The 19,272-nt window shown below is 44.3% G+C and overlaps 1 protein-coding gene across 14 annotated transcripts in view; it reads left to right on the top strand.

Moving 5' to 3' along the window:
- LOC141072913 (scavenger receptor cysteine-rich domain-containing protein DMBT1-like) overlaps positions 1–19,272 on the top strand; it is a 490,185-nt gene that overhangs the window by 81,177 nt on the left and 389,736 nt on the right. For all 14 annotated transcript variants that reach the window (XM_073560164.1, XM_073560162.1, XM_073560161.1 and 11 more), the window contains one exon: positions 8,936–9,250. In XM_073560164.1, the coding sequence (XP_073416265.1) occupies positions 8,936–9,250 (315 nt within the window). The remainder of the gene's footprint in view (positions 1–8,935; positions 9,251–19,272) is intronic.

Raw genomic sequence — 19,272 nt, 5'->3', positions numbered from 1 at the left:
TTAAGAAAAGGCCATTCAAAAATTTGGGGGAGATTCACAAGGAGTGGACTGTTGCTGGAGTCATTGCTTCAAGAGCCACCACACACAGACATATCCAGGACATGGGCTACAGGTGTCATATTCCTTGTGTCAAGCCACTCATGACCAATAGACTACTCCAGAAGCGTCTTACCTGGGCCAAAGAGAAAATGAACTGGACTGTTGCTCAGTGGCCCAAGGTGTTGTTTCAGATGAAAGTTAATTTTGCATTTCATTTGAAAATCAAGGTCCCTGGGTCTGGCGGAAGAGTGGAGAAGCACAAAATCCAAGCTGGTTGAGGTCTAGGGTGAATTTTTCACAATCAGTGATGGTTTGGGGAGCCATGTCATCTGCTTGTGTAGGTCCACTGTGTTTTATCAAGATCAAGGACAGTGCAGCCGTCTACCAGGATATTTTAGAGTACTTCATGCTTCCCTCTGACGACAAGCTGTTTGGAGATGGAAATTTCATTCTCCAGCAGGACTTGGCATCTGTCCACACTGCCAAAAGTACCAATATCTGGTTTAAAAACAACAGTGTCACTGTGCTTGATTTGCCAGCAAAGTCACCTGACCTTAAAAATCTATGGGGTATTGTGAAGAGTAAGATTAGAGACACCAAACCCAACAATGCAGTCGAGCTGAAGGCTGCTATCAAAGCAATCTTAGCTTCCATAACACCTCAGCAGTGCCATAGGCTAATCACCTCCATGTCATGGTGCATTGAAGCAGTAATTGATGCAAAAGGAGCCCCGACCAAGTATTGCGAGCATTTACTGAACATACATTTCAGTAGGCCAACATTTCAGATTTTAAAATCATTTTTCAAGCTAGTGTTATAAAGTATTCTAGTATTCTAATTTACTGAGATAATGATTTGTGGGTTTTCATTGGGTATAAGCCATAATAATCAACATTAACAGAAATAAACACTTGAAACAGATCACTCTGTAATGACTATATAATATATGAGTTTCACTTTTTGTACTGAAATTAATTAACTTTTTGATGATATTCTAATTTTGTGAGAAGCACCTGTGTGTATATGGATTAACAAGGTCTGCGTCAGATGTCGAGGAACCAGGACAATCTGATGATAAATGGGCTACTGGACCAAACCATACATGGACAAGGCAAGAGAACCTGGATCTGATGAAATGCTACTATAACAGCAGACCAAATGAGAGTGGATATATGAAGCGTATGAGGAAACTCTGGATGGATACAAGACCTGCATGTCCACTGACTGAGAAACAACTAGTCACCCAATGTTTCAATATCATAAAAAGAAAGCTATTATCACAACTTGAGATGGATCAACTGTACTGCAGAGCCACCCCACATGAAGACCTGGACGAATAACATGTGCAACCCCCTAAAATCCTGATAGAACCCTGCAACTAGAGATCACTGCAGCTGATATGAAACAGAAGATCTTAGGTACCGTATTTTTTGCTTTATAAGACGCACCCCCAAATTTGGTGAAGAAAAAGAGAAAAAAATGTTTTTTTTATGTTAAATGGAGGAGTGTCTTATAGTGCCAGTGTCCGTCTTTCAAATCATATACCATATATGTCCCTCATCCTGGTATTTATATAACCCCCATCGTGGCACATTGCCTCCTTGTGCTGGCACCTAGCCCCCCATCCCATCCTGAATATGGCCCCCCGGTCACTATATGCCCCCCTGCTGGCACTCACATGGCCCCCCTCTCTCTATATGCCTCCCTGCTGGTACACACACTGCCCCCCGTCCCTATATTCCCCCTGCTGGCACACATTGTCCCCCGTCCCTATATTCCCCCCTACTGGCATTCATACGGCCCCCCATCCCTATGTTCCCCCCTGCTGGTACACATCGTCCCCCGTCCCTATATTCCCCCCTGCTGGCACACATTGTCCCCCCTCCATATATTCCCCCCTGCTGGCACACATTGTCCCCCCTCCATATATTCCCCCCCTGCTGGCAAGCACATGCTAAAATAATAAACAGTTAACTTACCTACTGATGATCGCTCCTTCTCCCAGCTCCCCCGTGGCTTTCTTGTGTCGAGTCTGCTGTCATCCTCCTCATGTAGGGCGCACAGCTGCTGCTCATTCAGGCAGCACATTGTAGCTACAGGACCTTCCATGATGTGACCAATAGGAGCTGCTCAGCTGCGGTCACGTGACTTGCAGTGCACACTGGGAGTCATGTGACCACAGGTCCTATTGGTCACATCATATAAGGTCCTGAAGCGATGTGCTGCCTGAATGAGCTGCTGCTGTGGCGCACCCTGCAGGAGGAGGATGACAGCAGACTCGACACAGAAAAGCCACGGGGGAGCTGGGAGCAGTAGCAATCATCAGTAGGTGTCTATAGTGACTGGGGGTGAGTGCAGGCACATGTAATATGCACTGTTCCCCTGTCTACCAACTCGGCACTGCTTCAGCACCGAGGTGATAGACAGCGGGTGCAGTGAATATTACATGAGCCTAATGAGCGGGAGCACAGGACCTCCCGCTGTCTCTGCAGCCCCTAGCCAGCCCACCCCAGCCCCCTGACTCCACGCCAGAGCCGCCCCCCCCTCTATATAGCACAACAGCACACAGATTCGCTTTATAAGACGCACCCCCCCACTTTCCCCCAAAATTTGGGGGAACAAAAGTGCATCTTATAGAGCGAAAAATATGGTAAACTAAATAACATGAATACCAGAGATAGACTGCCAAAGTTCAGCAAAGAAACACCACCAGACAGTTTGCTAGAAGATGCCATTGAACACTTGCATCAGTACCTACCACCACCATAACTCAAATTAATAAACTGATCTATGCTACTGCCTCAGCAATCATGGAAAAGCTGGGCTATACAACCAGCAAGAACAACAGAAATATGTGCCCCCCCCTTGGAAAAGAAGACTGGAGACAAAGATCAAGGTGACACAAAGGGAAGTCAGCCAACTAACAGAAATACAGAAGGGTGTAAAGATCAAGAATGAGACCAAGCTGGACAAGTACAAAGGCCTGACCCCAAATGAAGCCCTAGAGACTGATAAAGGCTCACAGCACTCGCTACAACACTAGGTAGATACACTAGAGAAGCTGAGGCCAAGAAGATAAATGCCCTGTTCTCCAAAGAACCATCCAAGGTGTACTACCAACTACAGAGTAACAGCACAAAGGCAGCAACTCCACCAATAGCAGAGACTGAACAATACTGGAGGAACACATGGGAGAAGGAAAAACACACAACACCAGTGCAATGTGGCTGCAAGATCTGAGAATGAAATACAGCAACCACCTAGAGCAAGAACCAGTCACCACTACAGAAGCAGACATCCAACAGCGGGTCAAGAACATGAAGAGCTGGACAGCACCTGGCTCAGACATGATCCACACCTATTGTCTAAAGAAGTTTACAGCAGTACATGAACGCATGGCAAAGCAGGTGAACCAACTGCTACAAGAAGGCCACCACCCAGCTTGGTTAACACAAGGAAGAACAGTGCTGATCATGAAGGATCCTCACAAAAGAACAGTTCCATTGAACTATCACTCAATAACCTGCCATACAAAAACATGGAAACTCCTGTCAGGCATCATAGCCACCAAGCTATAGAATCATATGAACTAGTACATGAATCCAGCTGAGAAAGGCATTGGGACCAACACCAGAGGCTCTAAACACCAGCTCCTAGTAGATAGGGCAAGTCGCTCAAGACTCAAGGTGCAGACAGACCAATCTCACCACAGCCTGGATTGACTACAGGAAAGCCTATGACTCAATGCCACACACATAGATCTGTGAGGGTTGGCTCTCTACAATGTCAACAGGAAACTAAGAACCTTCCTCAGAAACTCAATGGAGCAATGGAGAACAACATTGGAAGTCAACTCAAGACAACTAGCACAAGTGACCATCAAATGCGGCATATATTAAGGTGATGCACTGTCCCCATTCATGGTTCTGTATAGGCTTGAACCCCCTCAGTCAGATAATTGCAGAGTCTGGCTATGGATACAAGTTCAAGAGTGGAAGCACCATCAGCCACCTCCTCTACATGAATAACATCAAGCTGTATGCAAAAATTGAACAAGACATCAATTCACTGATCCACCTGACAAGGATCTACAGTGAAGACATTGTGGATGTCCGACAGACTGGATGTAACAAATGGAAACAGAGGCACAGATGGTGAAGTGAACATTCGTTTAATGAAATTTTCGTGGACCCACAGGGCCACTGTCCGGGGGGCTCCAAAGGGGGCATCACTAAGCGAACCCCAGACACCTGTAGCAAGACCCCTCAAACAGGGCAAGGTTGGAATGCACAAGGGACGTAAGAAGCTACCTCCATTTAGACCCCAAACAAGTAGAAGGTAGCCCAAAGAGATATAGTGAGACTCGGCAGGCACTCTGAGGAGACAAACCAGAGTTAGCAAGATGCTTGTGGAGTATTGGCACGCTGGTACAGGAACCTGGTAATAGCAACAGGAAACACTTGTTGCTCAGGCACCTCCCTAAGGGCAGAGGTGCCTGAAATAGTGCGAGACACTCACCCATTAGTTAAAACCTAATTCAGAGAATGGTGTGCTGCCTCTTTAAGAGATTGGGAGCGCGCGCACCTTTAGAACCGTGCTCGGAGACCTGCAGACCGGGAGGTAAACCGAGGCATCGGTGCTACACTGGAGAAGTGCGGCTGGTTGTTAATAAAGAGAGGCAAGGTAGTCAAGACTGATGGAGTGGAATTACCAGCAGGGCACATAGCAGATGTACAGACATGCTACAAGTACCTTGCCCTCCAACAGGGATATGGTAACCATGATGAGGAGGCAAGGAAAGCAGCAACATCCAAATACCATCAAAGGGTAAGACGGGTCTTGAAGAGCCAGCTCAATGGAAAGAATAAAATCCATGCCATCAAGAAATATGCCCTGCCAGTTACCAGATATCCTGCTGGCATAGTATGCTAGCCAAAAGAAGAAATGGAAGCTGCAGATGTGATGACACGAAAGCTCCTCACAATGCATGGAGGTCTCCACCCTAAGTCTAGCACCCAAAGATTGTATACCAACAGAAAGGAGGGTGGTCGAGACTTGATAAGCATTCAATCCACCATCATGGATGAAAAGAAGGAGTATCCAGGAATACATCAGAAAAATGGCACCAAAAGATGAGATGCTGAGAGAATGCCTATGGCAGCAACAACAATGGGATGTACCATCGACAGATAATGGAGGTGGCAGACATGGAGAAATCCTTCCAATGGCTGGAGAAAGATGGACTCTGAGACAGCACAGAGGCATTAATCAGAGCGGCACAAGAGCAAGCACTAAGTACCAGATCCATAGAACCAGGAATCTACCACACAAGACAAGAACCAAGGTGCAGACTATGCAAAGAAACCTCAGAAACTGTTCAACACATAATAGCAAGATGCAAAATGCAAGCAGGAACAGCGCATACTGAAGGCCACAACCAAGTAGCGGGAATTGTATACAGAAATATCTGTACACTATATGGGATAAGCCCCCCTGAGTCCAGGTGGGAGAATCCAGAAAAAGTGGTGGAAAATGAAAGGGCTAAAATCCTGTGGGACTTCAAGATCCAGATAAATAAGCAGGTGTAAGCTAACCAACCAGATATTGTCAAAGTAGGCAAGGATCAGAAGAGAGCAATGATAATAAATGTGGCAGTGCCAAGTGACAGCAACATCAGAAAGAAGGAATATGAGAAGCTGGAGAAATACCAGGGCCTCAAAGGAGAACTGGAGAAGATGTGGAAGGTGAAGGCAACAGTGACTCCAGTGGTGATAGGAGCACTTGGAGCAGTGACCCCTAAGTTAGAAGAATGTCTACAACAGATCCCAGGAGAAACATCTGTCCAGAAAAGCGCACTGCTGGGAACAACTAAGATTTTGGGCAGAACCCTCAAACTCCCAGGCCTCTGGTAGAGGACCCCAGAATGAGAAATAACAACAAAGACCACCCCCATTGGGGGGTGAGAAGGAAGTTTTTAAGTACCGTATATACTCGTGTATGAGCCGAGATTTTCAGCCCATTTTTTGGGGCTGAAAGTCCCCCCCCCCCTCTCGGCTTATACACGAGTCCTATACCGGGGGGTCGGCGGGGGAGGGGGATCGGGGGTGTCAGAGATTATACTGACCCCCTCCTGGCTCTTCTCTGCATCCCCACTTCTTGCTCCATGTTCTCAGCACCCCCCGCTCTTCCTGCTTCAGGGGTCACGTGGTACTGCTCATTAAACTCATGAATTTGCGCATATTTATGGCTTTAATGAGAGTTACCACGTGACCACTGAAGCAGGAAGAGCACAGCGGCGCTGAGAACATGGAACAAGCAGGGGCTGTGCTGCAGAGGAGCGCTGTAAGGGGGTGAGCATGAACAGGGGGAGCCATTTTCACCTGTCCCCGTTCCTGAGCCGGCAACGCTGATGAGCAGCGGGCAGCAGGAGGTGAGTATACAGTTTTTGGGTTTTTTTTGTAACGGAGGCAGTGGCAGCAGCAGCAACATGACGGGGCCACTCACTGTGCAACATTATCTGGGGCCACACACTGTGCAGCATTATTTGGGGCCACTCACTGTGCAGCATTATCTGGGGCCACACACTGTGCAGCATTATCTGGGGCCACACACTGTGCAGCATTATCTGGGGCCACAACACACTGTGCAGCATTATCTGGGGTCACTCACTGTCCTCATTATCTGGGGCCACTCACTGTGCAGCATTATCTGGGGCCTCATACTGTGCAGCATTATCTGGGGCCACTCACTGTCCTCATTATCTGGGGCCACTCATTATGCAGCAAAACTGGGGCCACTCGCTGTGCAGCAATATCTGGGGCCACTCACCTTGCAGCATTATCTGGGGCCACTCACTGCGCAACATTATCTGGGGCCACACACTGTGCAGCATTATCTGGGGCCACTCACTGTCCTCATTATCTGGGGCCACTCACTGTGCAGCAAAACTGGGGCCACTCACTGTGCACCCTAGGCTTATAAGCGAGTCAATAAGTTTTCCCAGTTTTTTGTGACAAAATTAGGGGGGGTCGGCTTATACACGGGTCGGCTGATGTATATGCTTAAAATATAAAGGAAATGTGTCATCTTTAACTTTAGGCCTTTTAGAGATTATTTCATCTTCATCTTGATTAACTTTTCACAATAACTGTAATTTTGACCAGGGGTGGCCAAACTTTTACATGCCACTGCATGAACAAAACATGTGTTTGAGACGATTTGAAAACCACCTGAAAAAGTGCATAAATATGCTGAAAAGCATTAGCATATGCACTGCAATGTCTAAAAGAAATTGATTTGCATATTTTCAGTTCTTCTGAGCCTCAGGCTTCAGAAGCTGTCAAGCAGAGAGGCAGGGGAATCATAGACAGGGAGGGGAAGACCCAGTGTACAGTCCAGCCCTTGTGTACCAAAATCTAATTAGCAGAAAACTTCAAATGTTGATTAAAGAAGAACCACAAAGCGGATTTCTTCACCAGGAGATATTAATGTAATCAGTATTAGGGTATGCAGCAGATACCTGGCTTCGTCCAAAACTCCGCCCCCTGTTGTATGTGCAGTGATACCGCATCCTATTCATAGACTGGGTTATTTATCTTGAGGAGACGGAGCGTCTCCACAAGATAAATAGACATTCTGCGGTCTACAAAGACGCGCCGCATGTCCGGTTACGCCGGGCCGCCAGATGCGGCCGTGCATGCATAGTGGAGACGGGATTTCATAAAATTCCCTCCACTATGCTGTAACATCTGGACACTGCGGATTAGACGCTGCGGCTGTACACAGTGTCCAATCCACAGCAAATCCTGATGGAATCCTGAGGGTGGAAACATACCTTTACAGCTGTGCCATGACAGCCATATCTTTACTTTACATTACAACACTTTGCAGAAAGGTTCTCGTTAAAAAAAGAAGACTGTGGTAAAGCAGGCATGACCCAATAAACATCAAAGAAGTCGCTTCAGGAAAAGCATTTACCTGAAGTGTCTTCTGCTTCAAAAACTCAGGGTTTAAAAATGTTGTGTGCACATATCCTAAGAGTGCCCATATCAGGCATACGTTTCAATCTCGGGATGCACAAAGAAATGTCAAACCAGTTTCAGACTACATTCACACCTTGTGGCTTATGAGATTTTCCTAAATCATGGCAAAAATTTTGCGACACATGGCAATGAAAGCTATGTCACAGTCTAGGTTATTTTCCCTCAAAATTACTCTATTTTAGTGATCAGTTTTCCAGACTATTAGCTAACGTTTTATCAGTCATTGCTTGGTGTTTCACTTTTTGCACACAAAATAATTATTAGATCATATTAGGTAATAAATGAATAATCATTCTGCAAATGATTAATTGCTTCCAGTGTAAGTGATTGAAGATTTCCATCTAAGGCATAGAAAAGCCTACATTTTAGTTAATTAGAAGTTAAAACATTAGTCACTATCCCTTCATTTTGTCTTTTACTCTCACTTTAAGACATCTTGACTTATAGAACCCCACATTCATCTGCAGCACCTTTTTGTGGAAAAAAAATTGAGTCAAATAGTTGTCACTTTTGAATCAGCTTCACATGAGTTAATTGTAAAACTATCTCTATTAATTTAGAGAATATGCTGACAGAATCACATTTCTGCATCAGTTTTAATATAATCAATTCAAAAGTGACAACCATTATGGCTGCAATATGGACTTTTCTTTTCAAAAATAGCAATATCAATACATAGTAATTTTCCATTGTGTGGGCTGAAATCCGCCTGATTAGGAATTAGATTCTGGTCATTGTAAATTGTTTGTAGCAATTAATTGGACTTGCATATGGGCAGCTATAGTGAATGGTGGATAAATGAATTGTATAAATATAAAATGTTTCCCTTATCAAGCTATTTATTTTTATTTTAGAAATTCTTCCTATGCGACTTGTTGATGGCACCGATCCATGCTCTGGACGGGTTGAGATCTATTACGGCAATCAATGGGGAACAGTTTGTGACGATGTTTGGACCATCAATAATGCACATGTTGTCTGCAGACAGATGGGCTGTGGATATGGAATTTCTGCTTTACACTCTGCATATTTTGGACAAGGTTCTGGTAGCATTCTGCTTGATAATGTGCAGTGTTCAGGAACTGAACAGTACTTGTGGCAGTGTAGTCACAGTGGTTGGGGCGCCCATAATTGCCATCACTCTGAAGATGCTGGAGTCATCTGTTCAGGTATGTTTTGAGACATGTCAAAAAGATGAAAAAAATAAAACAATACTTTTCCTTATGGGATAGATTCTTTCTCTACCATAAAACAAAATAAACTATAGTAAAAGAAAGACACAAAACAAAGCCAGATTGTAAAACATGGCACCCTTTGACTTTACATATTTACAGAGTTAAAAAATTCTATTGAGAAAAACTGGATGAGATTTGTCATCACATCACCGCAAGTATGCAGATTACATACATGCAGTCACGTGGTTGTCCACTGCTACTTGGAAAACAGACAAATTGTGGAATTGCACACTATCACAATTTGGCAGAGTACAGTCACATAGAGTGACTGCAGACTTTCTTTCTAAGACAAAGAAAACCTGTTAAAGGGCAGCAGTGACCCACTGAAGATGGTTGACATTACCATTGTCAGATGCTTTGGAATATACACTTTTAAACCTCAGCCTGTTCAGCACCATGGAATTCTACACCCCTTTTTGGGACATGAACTTCCACAAAGGAGTGTATTTGACACCCTAATTGAATATGACCACCAAACCAACCAATCATAATCCTCAACTAAAATAGCCCTCAAGCAATTTTGAAAGCTGTCTAAATTTACAACTCACATTCCAGCAACAGATACAAAAATTGTTCCAAGCTCCAATGAATAGTGACTGAGGATACAATAACTCAAGTGCAGTACTTGTAGCTACAAGGGCTATATTGCTAACGTCTTGAAAGCTGCAGACCACATAAAATAGCATAAATGATGATAATATTAGTATTACCAATCAGACAGATACCTTGTGGCACAACTCAAACATCTTCCCTCCCACTCATCTTCACTCTGTATGCCATCACAGGAAGCTAAAATAATAAAAATATATAATTTCTGCTTTATTTAAGAATAGCTGAAGAGCCCGGCGTTGCCCGGGCATAGTAACTAACTGTGGTGTATTTGTTATAACAAATTATAATGGTTATATTGCACAAAAATTGTTGCTGTACGTCATCTTCTTCTGTATATACTGTAGTGTATATCTGTGTGTCATCTCCTCCTGTATATAGTACTAGCTGAAGAGCCCGGCGCTGCCCGGGCATAGTAACTAACTGTGGTTAGTTATAGCAAATTATAATTATCCTCCATCCCATAGTCCCGTGCCCATATACCCATCATACATATCCACGATCCCATAGTCCCGTGCCCATATACCCATCATACATATCCTCCATCCCATAGTCCCATGCCCATATACCCATCATACATATTCTCCATCCCATAGTCCCATGCCCATATACCCATCATACATATTCGCCATCCCATAGTCGAGTGCCCATATACCCATCACACATCCTTCATCTCATAGTACCATGCCCATATAACCATCCTACATATCCTCCATCCCATAGTCCCGTGCCCATATACCCATCATACATATCCGCCATCCCATAGTCCCGTGCCCATATACCCGTCATACATATCCTCCATCCCATAGTCCAGTGCCCATATACCCATCACACATCCTCCATCCCATAGTCCCGTGCCCATATACATATCTGCCATCCCATAGTCCTGTGCTCATATACCCATCACACATCCTCCATCCCATAGGCCCGTGCCCATATACCCATCATACATATCATCCATCCCATAGTCCCATGCCCATATACCCATCATACATATCCTCCATCCCATAGTCCCGTGCCCATGTACCCATCATACATATCCGCCATCCCATAGTCGAGTGCCCATATACCCATCACACATCCTTCATCTCATAGTCCCACGTCCATATACCCATCATACATATCCTCCATCCCATAGTCCCGTGCCCATATACCCATCATACATATCCTCCATCCCATAGTCCAGTGCCCATATACCCATCACACATCCTCCATCCCATAGTCCCGTGCCCATATACATATCCGCCATCCCATAGTCCCGTGCCCATATACCCATCACACATCCTCCATCCCATAGGCCCATGCCCATATACCCATCATACATATCCTCCATCCCATAGTCCCATGCCCATATACCTATCATACATATCCTCCATCCCATAGTCCCGTGCCCATATACCCATCATACATATGCTCCATCCCATAGTCCCGTGCCCATATACCCATCATACATATCCGCCATCCCATAGTCCAGTGCTCATGTACCCATCACACATCCTCCATCCCATAGTCAACCATTATGACATCATAATGAGCGGCACGGCTTGCAATCTGTTTCCCCATTATGCAAATAGGGGCATTATGAAATCATAATGAGGGGCGGGGCTTGACGCGCACACACTTTTTCCCGAGTATGTAGATAGGGGCAAAATTGTTTGGTGAATTGGAACACGCGGGGTTAAAATTTCACCTCACAACATAGCTTAGGACGCTCTCAGGGTCCAGATGTGCGACTGTGCCAAATTTTGTGGCTGTAGCTGCGACGGTGCGGATGCCTATCCCGGACATACACACATACACACATACATACACACATACATACATACATACGAGCACTTTGAGCTTTATATATTAGATATACCTTTATGTCATCTCCTCCTGTATGTGGTATATACCTGTATATCGTCTCCCCTGTATATAGAATATACCTGTATGTCATCTCTGCTTTATATAGTATATACCTGTATGTCATCTCCCCCTGTATATAGTATATACCTGTATGTCATCTCCTCCTGTATGTGGTATATACCTGTATGTCATTGCCTCCTGTATATAGTATATGCGTGTATGTCATCTCCCCTGTATATAGTATACACCTGTATGTCATCTCTGCCTTATATAGTATATACCTGTATGTCATGTCATCTCCCTCTGTATATACTGTAGTATATACCTGTATGTCATCTCCCCCTTTATATAGTATATACTTGTATGTCATCTCCCCGTGTATATAGCGATGTTCAACCATCAGCCATGGCAACCATTATGACATCTTTGCCAATGCAACCTTCATGACATCGTCATCGCTATGGCAACATATTATGACATCATAGGCACCATTGTAACCATTTTGACAACATCATCAACATGGCAACCTATTATGACATCATTGCAGCCATGGCAACCATTCTGACATCATCTTCGCCATGGCAACCTATTATGACATCATCTTCACCATGGCAACCATTATGACATAACCTTCACCATTGCAACCATTATGACATCATAATGTGGAGTGGGGCTTGATATACACACAAACAAACACACACACATACACTCATTTTTATACTGTACTAGCTGAAGAGCCCGACGCTGCCCGGGCATAGTAACTAACTGTGGTTAGTTATAACAAATTATAATTATCCTCCATCCCATAGTCGCGTGCCCATATACCCATAATACATATCCATGACCCCGTAGGCCCGTGCCCATATACCCATCATACATATCCTCCATCCCATAGTCGAGTGTCCATTTACCCATTACACATCCTCCATCCCATAGTCCCATGCCCATATACCCATCATACATATTGTCCATCCCATAGTCCCATGCCCATATACCCATCATACATATTCGCCATCCCATAGTCCCGTGCCCATATACCCATCACACATCCTTCATCTCATAGTCCAATGCCCATATATCCATCATTTATATCCTCCATCCTATAGTCCCATGCCCATATATCTATCATTTATATCCTCCATTCCATAGTCCAGTGCCCATATACCCATCACACATCCTTCATCTCATAGTCCAATGCCCATATACCCATCATACATATCCTCCATCCCATAATCCCGTGCCCATATACCCGTCATACATATCCTCCATCCCATAGTCCAGTGCCCATATACCCATCACACATCCTCCATCTCATAGTCAACCATTATGACATCATAATGAGCGGCGGGGCTTGCCACCTATGATGACATCAGCATCGCCATGGCAACCATTGTGACATCATAATGAGGGGTGGGGCTTGATACGCACACACTGTTTCCCCATTATGTAGATAGGGGCATTATGACATCATAATGAGGGGCGGGGCTTGACGCGCATTCACTTTTTCCCCAGTATGTAGATAGGGGCAAAATTGTTTGGTGAATTGGAACGCGCGGGGTTAAAATTTCGCCTCACAACATAGCCTATGACGCTCTCGGGGTCCAGACGTGTGACTGTGCCAAATTTTGTGGCTGTAGCTGCGACGGTGCGGATGCCTATCCCGGACACACACACACACACACACACACACACACACACACACACACACACACACACACACACACACACACACACACACACACACACACACACACACACATACATACATACATACTCACTTTGAGCTTTATATATTAGATATATCTGCTTTTTTTAAGCTTACAGTGATATAATAAGTGAATCTATACAATGATTACACCATGATTAGCTGCAGTTTAAAAAAAAAAACAACTCGTTATCATAGCCAGCAATATGTTCAAATTAGGAAGAGACAGGCTATGTTTTTATCCACTTATGAGCATTAGAAGCTTCCATGAGCTGTCCTTCCTTGATCCACATTTGGTAGACACTAACCATTGCATACTACAAATATTTCACAAGATCTTTCCTTTTTGGGCTCATACTCACGATTCTTGTGGGAGTCTCTCGCATGAAAATCTGGCACTGCGGCCAGCACTTGGACCGGGGCATGCGACTACATGTATTTCTATGCAGCCACACGCTCCGGTCCGAGTGCCGGTGGCAGTGCCAGGTTTTCATGTGAGAGACTCCCACGAGAATCATGCGAGTCTCTCATGAGCATGAGCCCTTTGAGATACATTGGCCCTTGACACTCTGATCCATACATTTGCTCATTTTGATGTTTACAATACACACCTTCAAGAAGTTTCTGTAAACGTGTTGACTTATATATCCTATTACTGCCATTTGGCAAGTGCCACTATCATGGAATATTGTTATTCTCTTCCCTTGTTAGTAGCTTTGTTATTGTTATGCACTAGATATGTGGATTACTTAAGGCATAAACCTTTGGCTAGACTAGGGTTCTGAATCAAAGGGATCTACAGATCCTCCTGCAAAAAGCTATCGATATTGTTGCAGGAAGATCTCAAAATTGTGCTTTCCCGAGTACTAACATATTAGTGGCAATAGCATTGCTGACAAAGAAGTGGCATAGTCAGGAACACAGCCAGAGGTAATCATAAGAAGAGAGATCATGATGCAACAGCTAACAGAATGAGATGGCAGCAAAGTCAGGAATGAAAGAATCAATATAAAATAAGGCCACCATGCTCACTATAAATAGTTTAGAATGAATGTTATTACCTGCAAATATCTGGGACACTATAGCAAAGCCAATAGTCTAGTGCAAATAAAACATGAATAGAAAAAACACGCCTATAGTCTTTTACTGCATCTTTTTATAATAGTGTTTTCACTAAATGTAAGTGCTGAACAAAGGATAACCAAATTACATGCAATGTTAATTGAAAAATGTGTTTGCCGTAGTTTTTTGCTAAATACAATTTTATTGTCCTTCATTTGGTGCTGGCATATAGTGCATGACAAATAGCAGGAAAAGGTGTCAGATGTTTGTTTTTTTTTTCATGTTTTATTCGATCTGGCCTTAATGTCCAAGACATTTGCAAGTAAAAACACTCATTTTAGCATAGCATTTCTTTACAGTGGTTACTTTTATTGCCTGTAAGTGATATTGCATAAGTCTCACAATTGACCCATGCTACAAAATTCTTGTTTTGTGATTTTTGAAGTCAGCAATGAAGCCAGGGATCAGAGCATAGAGTGCAATAAAAGGTACAAGATGAACAATTCCATGGTTCAGGCAGAAGTGATGTTCTTATACAAGACTAGGATCAGGATGAAAAAGAATCAGGATTGGAAACACCAGGATCAAATATAGGAAAGGGTACCCTTCACCTTTCCTCTAACACATCGCCTTGAAATCAGATCAGAAAATACATAGATTGATTCAACACTGCAACAAAAGACAGAAGCAGGAACTGCTAAGGAGCAAGTTTCGAGTTCTGAGGAAAAAGTACAAGGTGGGCCATTTACATGGATACACCTAAATAAAATGTGAATGGTTGGTGATATCAACTTCCTGTTTGTGGCAAATTAGTATATGGGAGGGGGGAAACTTTTGAAGATGGGTGGTGACCATGGCTGCCATTTTGAAGTCGGCCATAAAATGTGTTCAAAGTGCTGCCCATTGTGTTCGATTGTCAATGCAACCCTCTTCTCCCACTCTTGACACACTGATAGCAACACTAGAGAAGAAATGCTAGTCTAAGGGGGTCAGATTCCTTGTGGGAATGCTCGGACCTGAAACCCATAATGTGGTGGTGTACTATCTTGCTGGAAAAACTCAGGGAATGTGCTATCTTCAGTGCATAAAGAGGACAACACATCATCATGCAGCAATTTCAGATATCCAGTGGCATTGAGGTTTCCATTGATGAAGAATGGCCCCACTATCTTTGTACCCCATATACTGTACCACACCATACCATCAATTATGGGTGTCAGGTCCAAGCATTCCTACATAAACAGTTTCCTGGAAAGTGGATTGGTCATCGTGGGCCAGTTGAATGGCCACCAAGGTCTCCCGATCTGACCCCCTAAGACTCTTATCTTTGGGGTAATCTGAAGGCAATTGTCTATGCTGTGAAGATACGAGATGTGCAGCATCTGAAACAGCGGATACTGGAAGCCTGTTCTAGCATTTCTTCTGCGGTGTTGCTATCAGTGTGTCAAGAGTGGGAGGAGAGGGTAGGATTGACCATCCAACACAATGGGCAGCACTTTAACATATTTTATAAGTGGTCAAAAACTTGTAAATAACTCATGAAAGATTAAAGTTATGTTAAAACCAAGCACACCATTGTTTTTCTTGTGAAGTTCTCAATAAGTTTGATGTGTCATATGACCCTCTTCCCATTGGAAAAAATAAAGTTGGATCCAAAATGGCCAACTTCAGAATGGCCACCATGGTCACCACCCATGTTGAAAAGTTGCCCCCTTCCATATACTAATATACCACAAGCAGGAAATTGATATCACCAACCATTCCCATTTTATTTAGGTGTGTCCATATAAATGGTCCACCCTGTAGAAACCTTAATCCGCAAGCAGAAAGTGTGTAACAGCTTTTAATGCTAAGACCCATCTAAAACATCCAAATTTCTGCATAAATTTGACTTAAAACTACATCAAAATGAGTAAAAGTCCTAAAGGTAGTCAAAGATCACCAAATCAAACAAATAAGGCAAAATATTAGACTTTGTCATTTTTTAAATGAGTGTGATCCAATATTACATGTATGTGAGTAGCACAAATATATGTGAAAACTTGCAGGAAAAGCTACTGACCAAGAAAAAGCAGGGATCACCACACCAAATATAAATTTTATTGATTACAGAAAGACAACACCATGTAAAAACATTAAAAGTCATAAAATGACTAGAGTTGAGCGAAACAGGTCGGTCATATTCAAAAGTCGCTGACTTTCGCTGAAGTTGGCTTTCATGAAACGAAACCCGACCATAGCATGAGGTCGGCCACGATGTCGGCGACCAGAGCGCCAAAGTCGTGTTTCAAAAGATGCTTCCAGCGCCCTTTTTCAGCCAATGATGGAGGACGCACACTGTGGGCAACGCGATGACATAGGCATCGGTCACCACCATCTTTGAGAAGGGCATGCAAGTGATTGGCTGGCTTTGTGTTGCGTCACAGGGGCTATAAAAGGGCGTGAACGCCGACCGCCATCGTACTTATGCCGATCTTAGCATAGGGAGAGCTGCTGCTGCTGCTGATTCTGTAGGGAGAGCGTTAGGCAGGGAAGAAGAACCAAAAAAACTGCTTCTGCTGTTAGCGATTTCCACTTACAACACAACACTTTGTGTGCAGTGAGAGGGGAGGCTCTATTTTTGTGCATCAGCTCTGTTGGTTATTAGGCTGCCTTATAAGGCTCCCTAATAGCTGCATTGCTGTTTGCACACTGCTGTGCAAACTGCTTTTTTAAAAGCAAAAATACTTTTCTTCCTCTTTTCTGCACAGTTGCCAAGCGTTCATTTTTCCACCCTTTTGTGTGCGCACTGTGCAGCAGTCCTGCTTATTAGGCTGCCTGCGTCCATACTTGGACTGAGAGCATCATTGTCAGCATCCTCAAATCTCTAGTGAGATCCAAATTCTCACCAATCCTATAGACACCCTCCACCTTGTCATACACCATCCAATTTCAGCCTGTTACATTGAGGTGTAATCTTTACTGGGCCAGAGACAATAGTTCAGCGTCCTCAAATCTATAGTGAGATTCAAATTCTCACCAATCCTATGGACACCCTACACCTTGTCATACACCATCCAATTTCAGCCTGTTGCATTGAGGTGTAATCTCTACTGGGCCAGAGACAATAGTTCAGCGTCCTCAAATCTCTAGTGAGATTCAAATTCTCACCAATAGTAGATACATCTTCGACCTTCTTTGACAGTACCATATAGCTGGTGGTATTTTGGGTACATTTTCACAAAAATGAACAAGTGTGGTAGAAGAAGTGGGCGGGGGTTGCCAGCTGGTCCCGATGGTGGTGGTGGTGTTGCATCTGTTGGTAGTGGCAAAAGCACAATAGCACCTAAGGCAGGAGGTGTTGAGCCTGCGTCATCGTCTGGCTCCACAAGGTATCGAAGGCTCTCTTTTCTGGGAGTAGGTAAACCACTTTTAAAGCCGGAGCTTCAGGAAAAAGTTTTGGCTTATATTGCTGACACAGCCTCCAGCTCTCGCGCCTCCTCTTCTGAAGTTTCAAGAAATAAAAGCACTGAGTTGTCATTGGAGACTCCTGGTCAGGAACAACACCTTTCCTTGTGTCCTTCACCCCTACCAAAAGTGAAGGATGTGGCAGGCCACACTACCGATTACTCCATGGAGCTCTTTTCACATACCATGCCAGGGTTAGCAAGTCAAATCGTGAATTCCCCAGTTCAAGATGAATCTGACATGGAGTGCACTGATGCACAGCCACTGCTAGATTTTTCTGCTGGTACATTCACTCAGAGCACTACATTGTCCTCGCAGTGTACTGAGGCAGAATCAGACCCTGATGAAACTCAGGTGCCCCTTCCCGCATACTATACCACCTTACACGCTGACAGAGAGGAAGGTGCACATGAAATTGAGGAGGAGGTGATGGATGACCTAGTTGTTGACCCAGATTGGCATCCATTGGGGGAAGAGGGTGCCGCTGCCAATAGCTCAGAAGAGGAGGAGGAGGATCCGCAGCAGGCAACGACATCGCAACAGCTGTTATCTGGCAGGCCCGGAGCAGTCCAAAAACGGGTTACAAAAAACAAAAGAGTTGCAGGACAGCTTGGCCAGACGGTCAAAATAGCACAGCGTGCAAGGTCTCAAAATGTCTTCCATAGTAGGAAGAGTGCAGTGTGGCACTTTTTTGAACAAAATCCTAATGATCAGGCCAAGGTTATCTGTAAGAAGTGCGTAAAGACCTTTAGCCGAGGGAAAAATCTGAGAAATTTGAATACCAGTTGCATGCTTAGACATTTAACCACTATGCACTTGCAAGCGTGGACGGACTACCAAACCTCACGTACCACATGTGCACCTGCTTTGAATGAAGGTAGTCAGCAACGCTACATCGCTTCCCCCACTGTAAGCCCACCGGTTAGCACACCACCAGCAGCAAATGTCGAGGTGTCGTCGCAAAGGCAAAGCAGTCATGGAATCACTTTGTTATTGCTACGAAAGACTGAATCTAGGCCATCAGCAACACCACCAACACCATCACCAACCCTCTCTCAGTCCGCCATGTCCACCGCTAGTTCCACCATATGCAGCTCTCAAATCCAGCTCACCCTACCAGAGACTATGAGTAGGACAAGAAAGTACTCATCCTCTCATCCGCGTACACTGGCTTTGAATGCTCACATTGCCAAACTAATCTCGTTAGAGATTATGCCCTACCGGTTGGTTGAAAGCAAAGCTTTCCGCGAGCTCATGGCCTACGCAGTACCACGCTATGACCTAC

Source organism: Dendrobates tinctorius, unplaced genomic scaffold, assembly GCF_039654945.1.
Source record: "Dendrobates tinctorius isolate UK_male_01 unplaced genomic scaffold, ASM3965494v1 ptg000293l, whole genome shotgun sequence".
Classification (NCBI taxonomy): domain Eukaryota; kingdom Metazoa; phylum Chordata; class Amphibia; order Anura; family Dendrobatidae; genus Dendrobates; species Dendrobates tinctorius.
The sequence above is the reverse complement of the archived record's forward strand: the minus strand, read 5'-3'. Positions and strand labels throughout refer to the sequence as shown.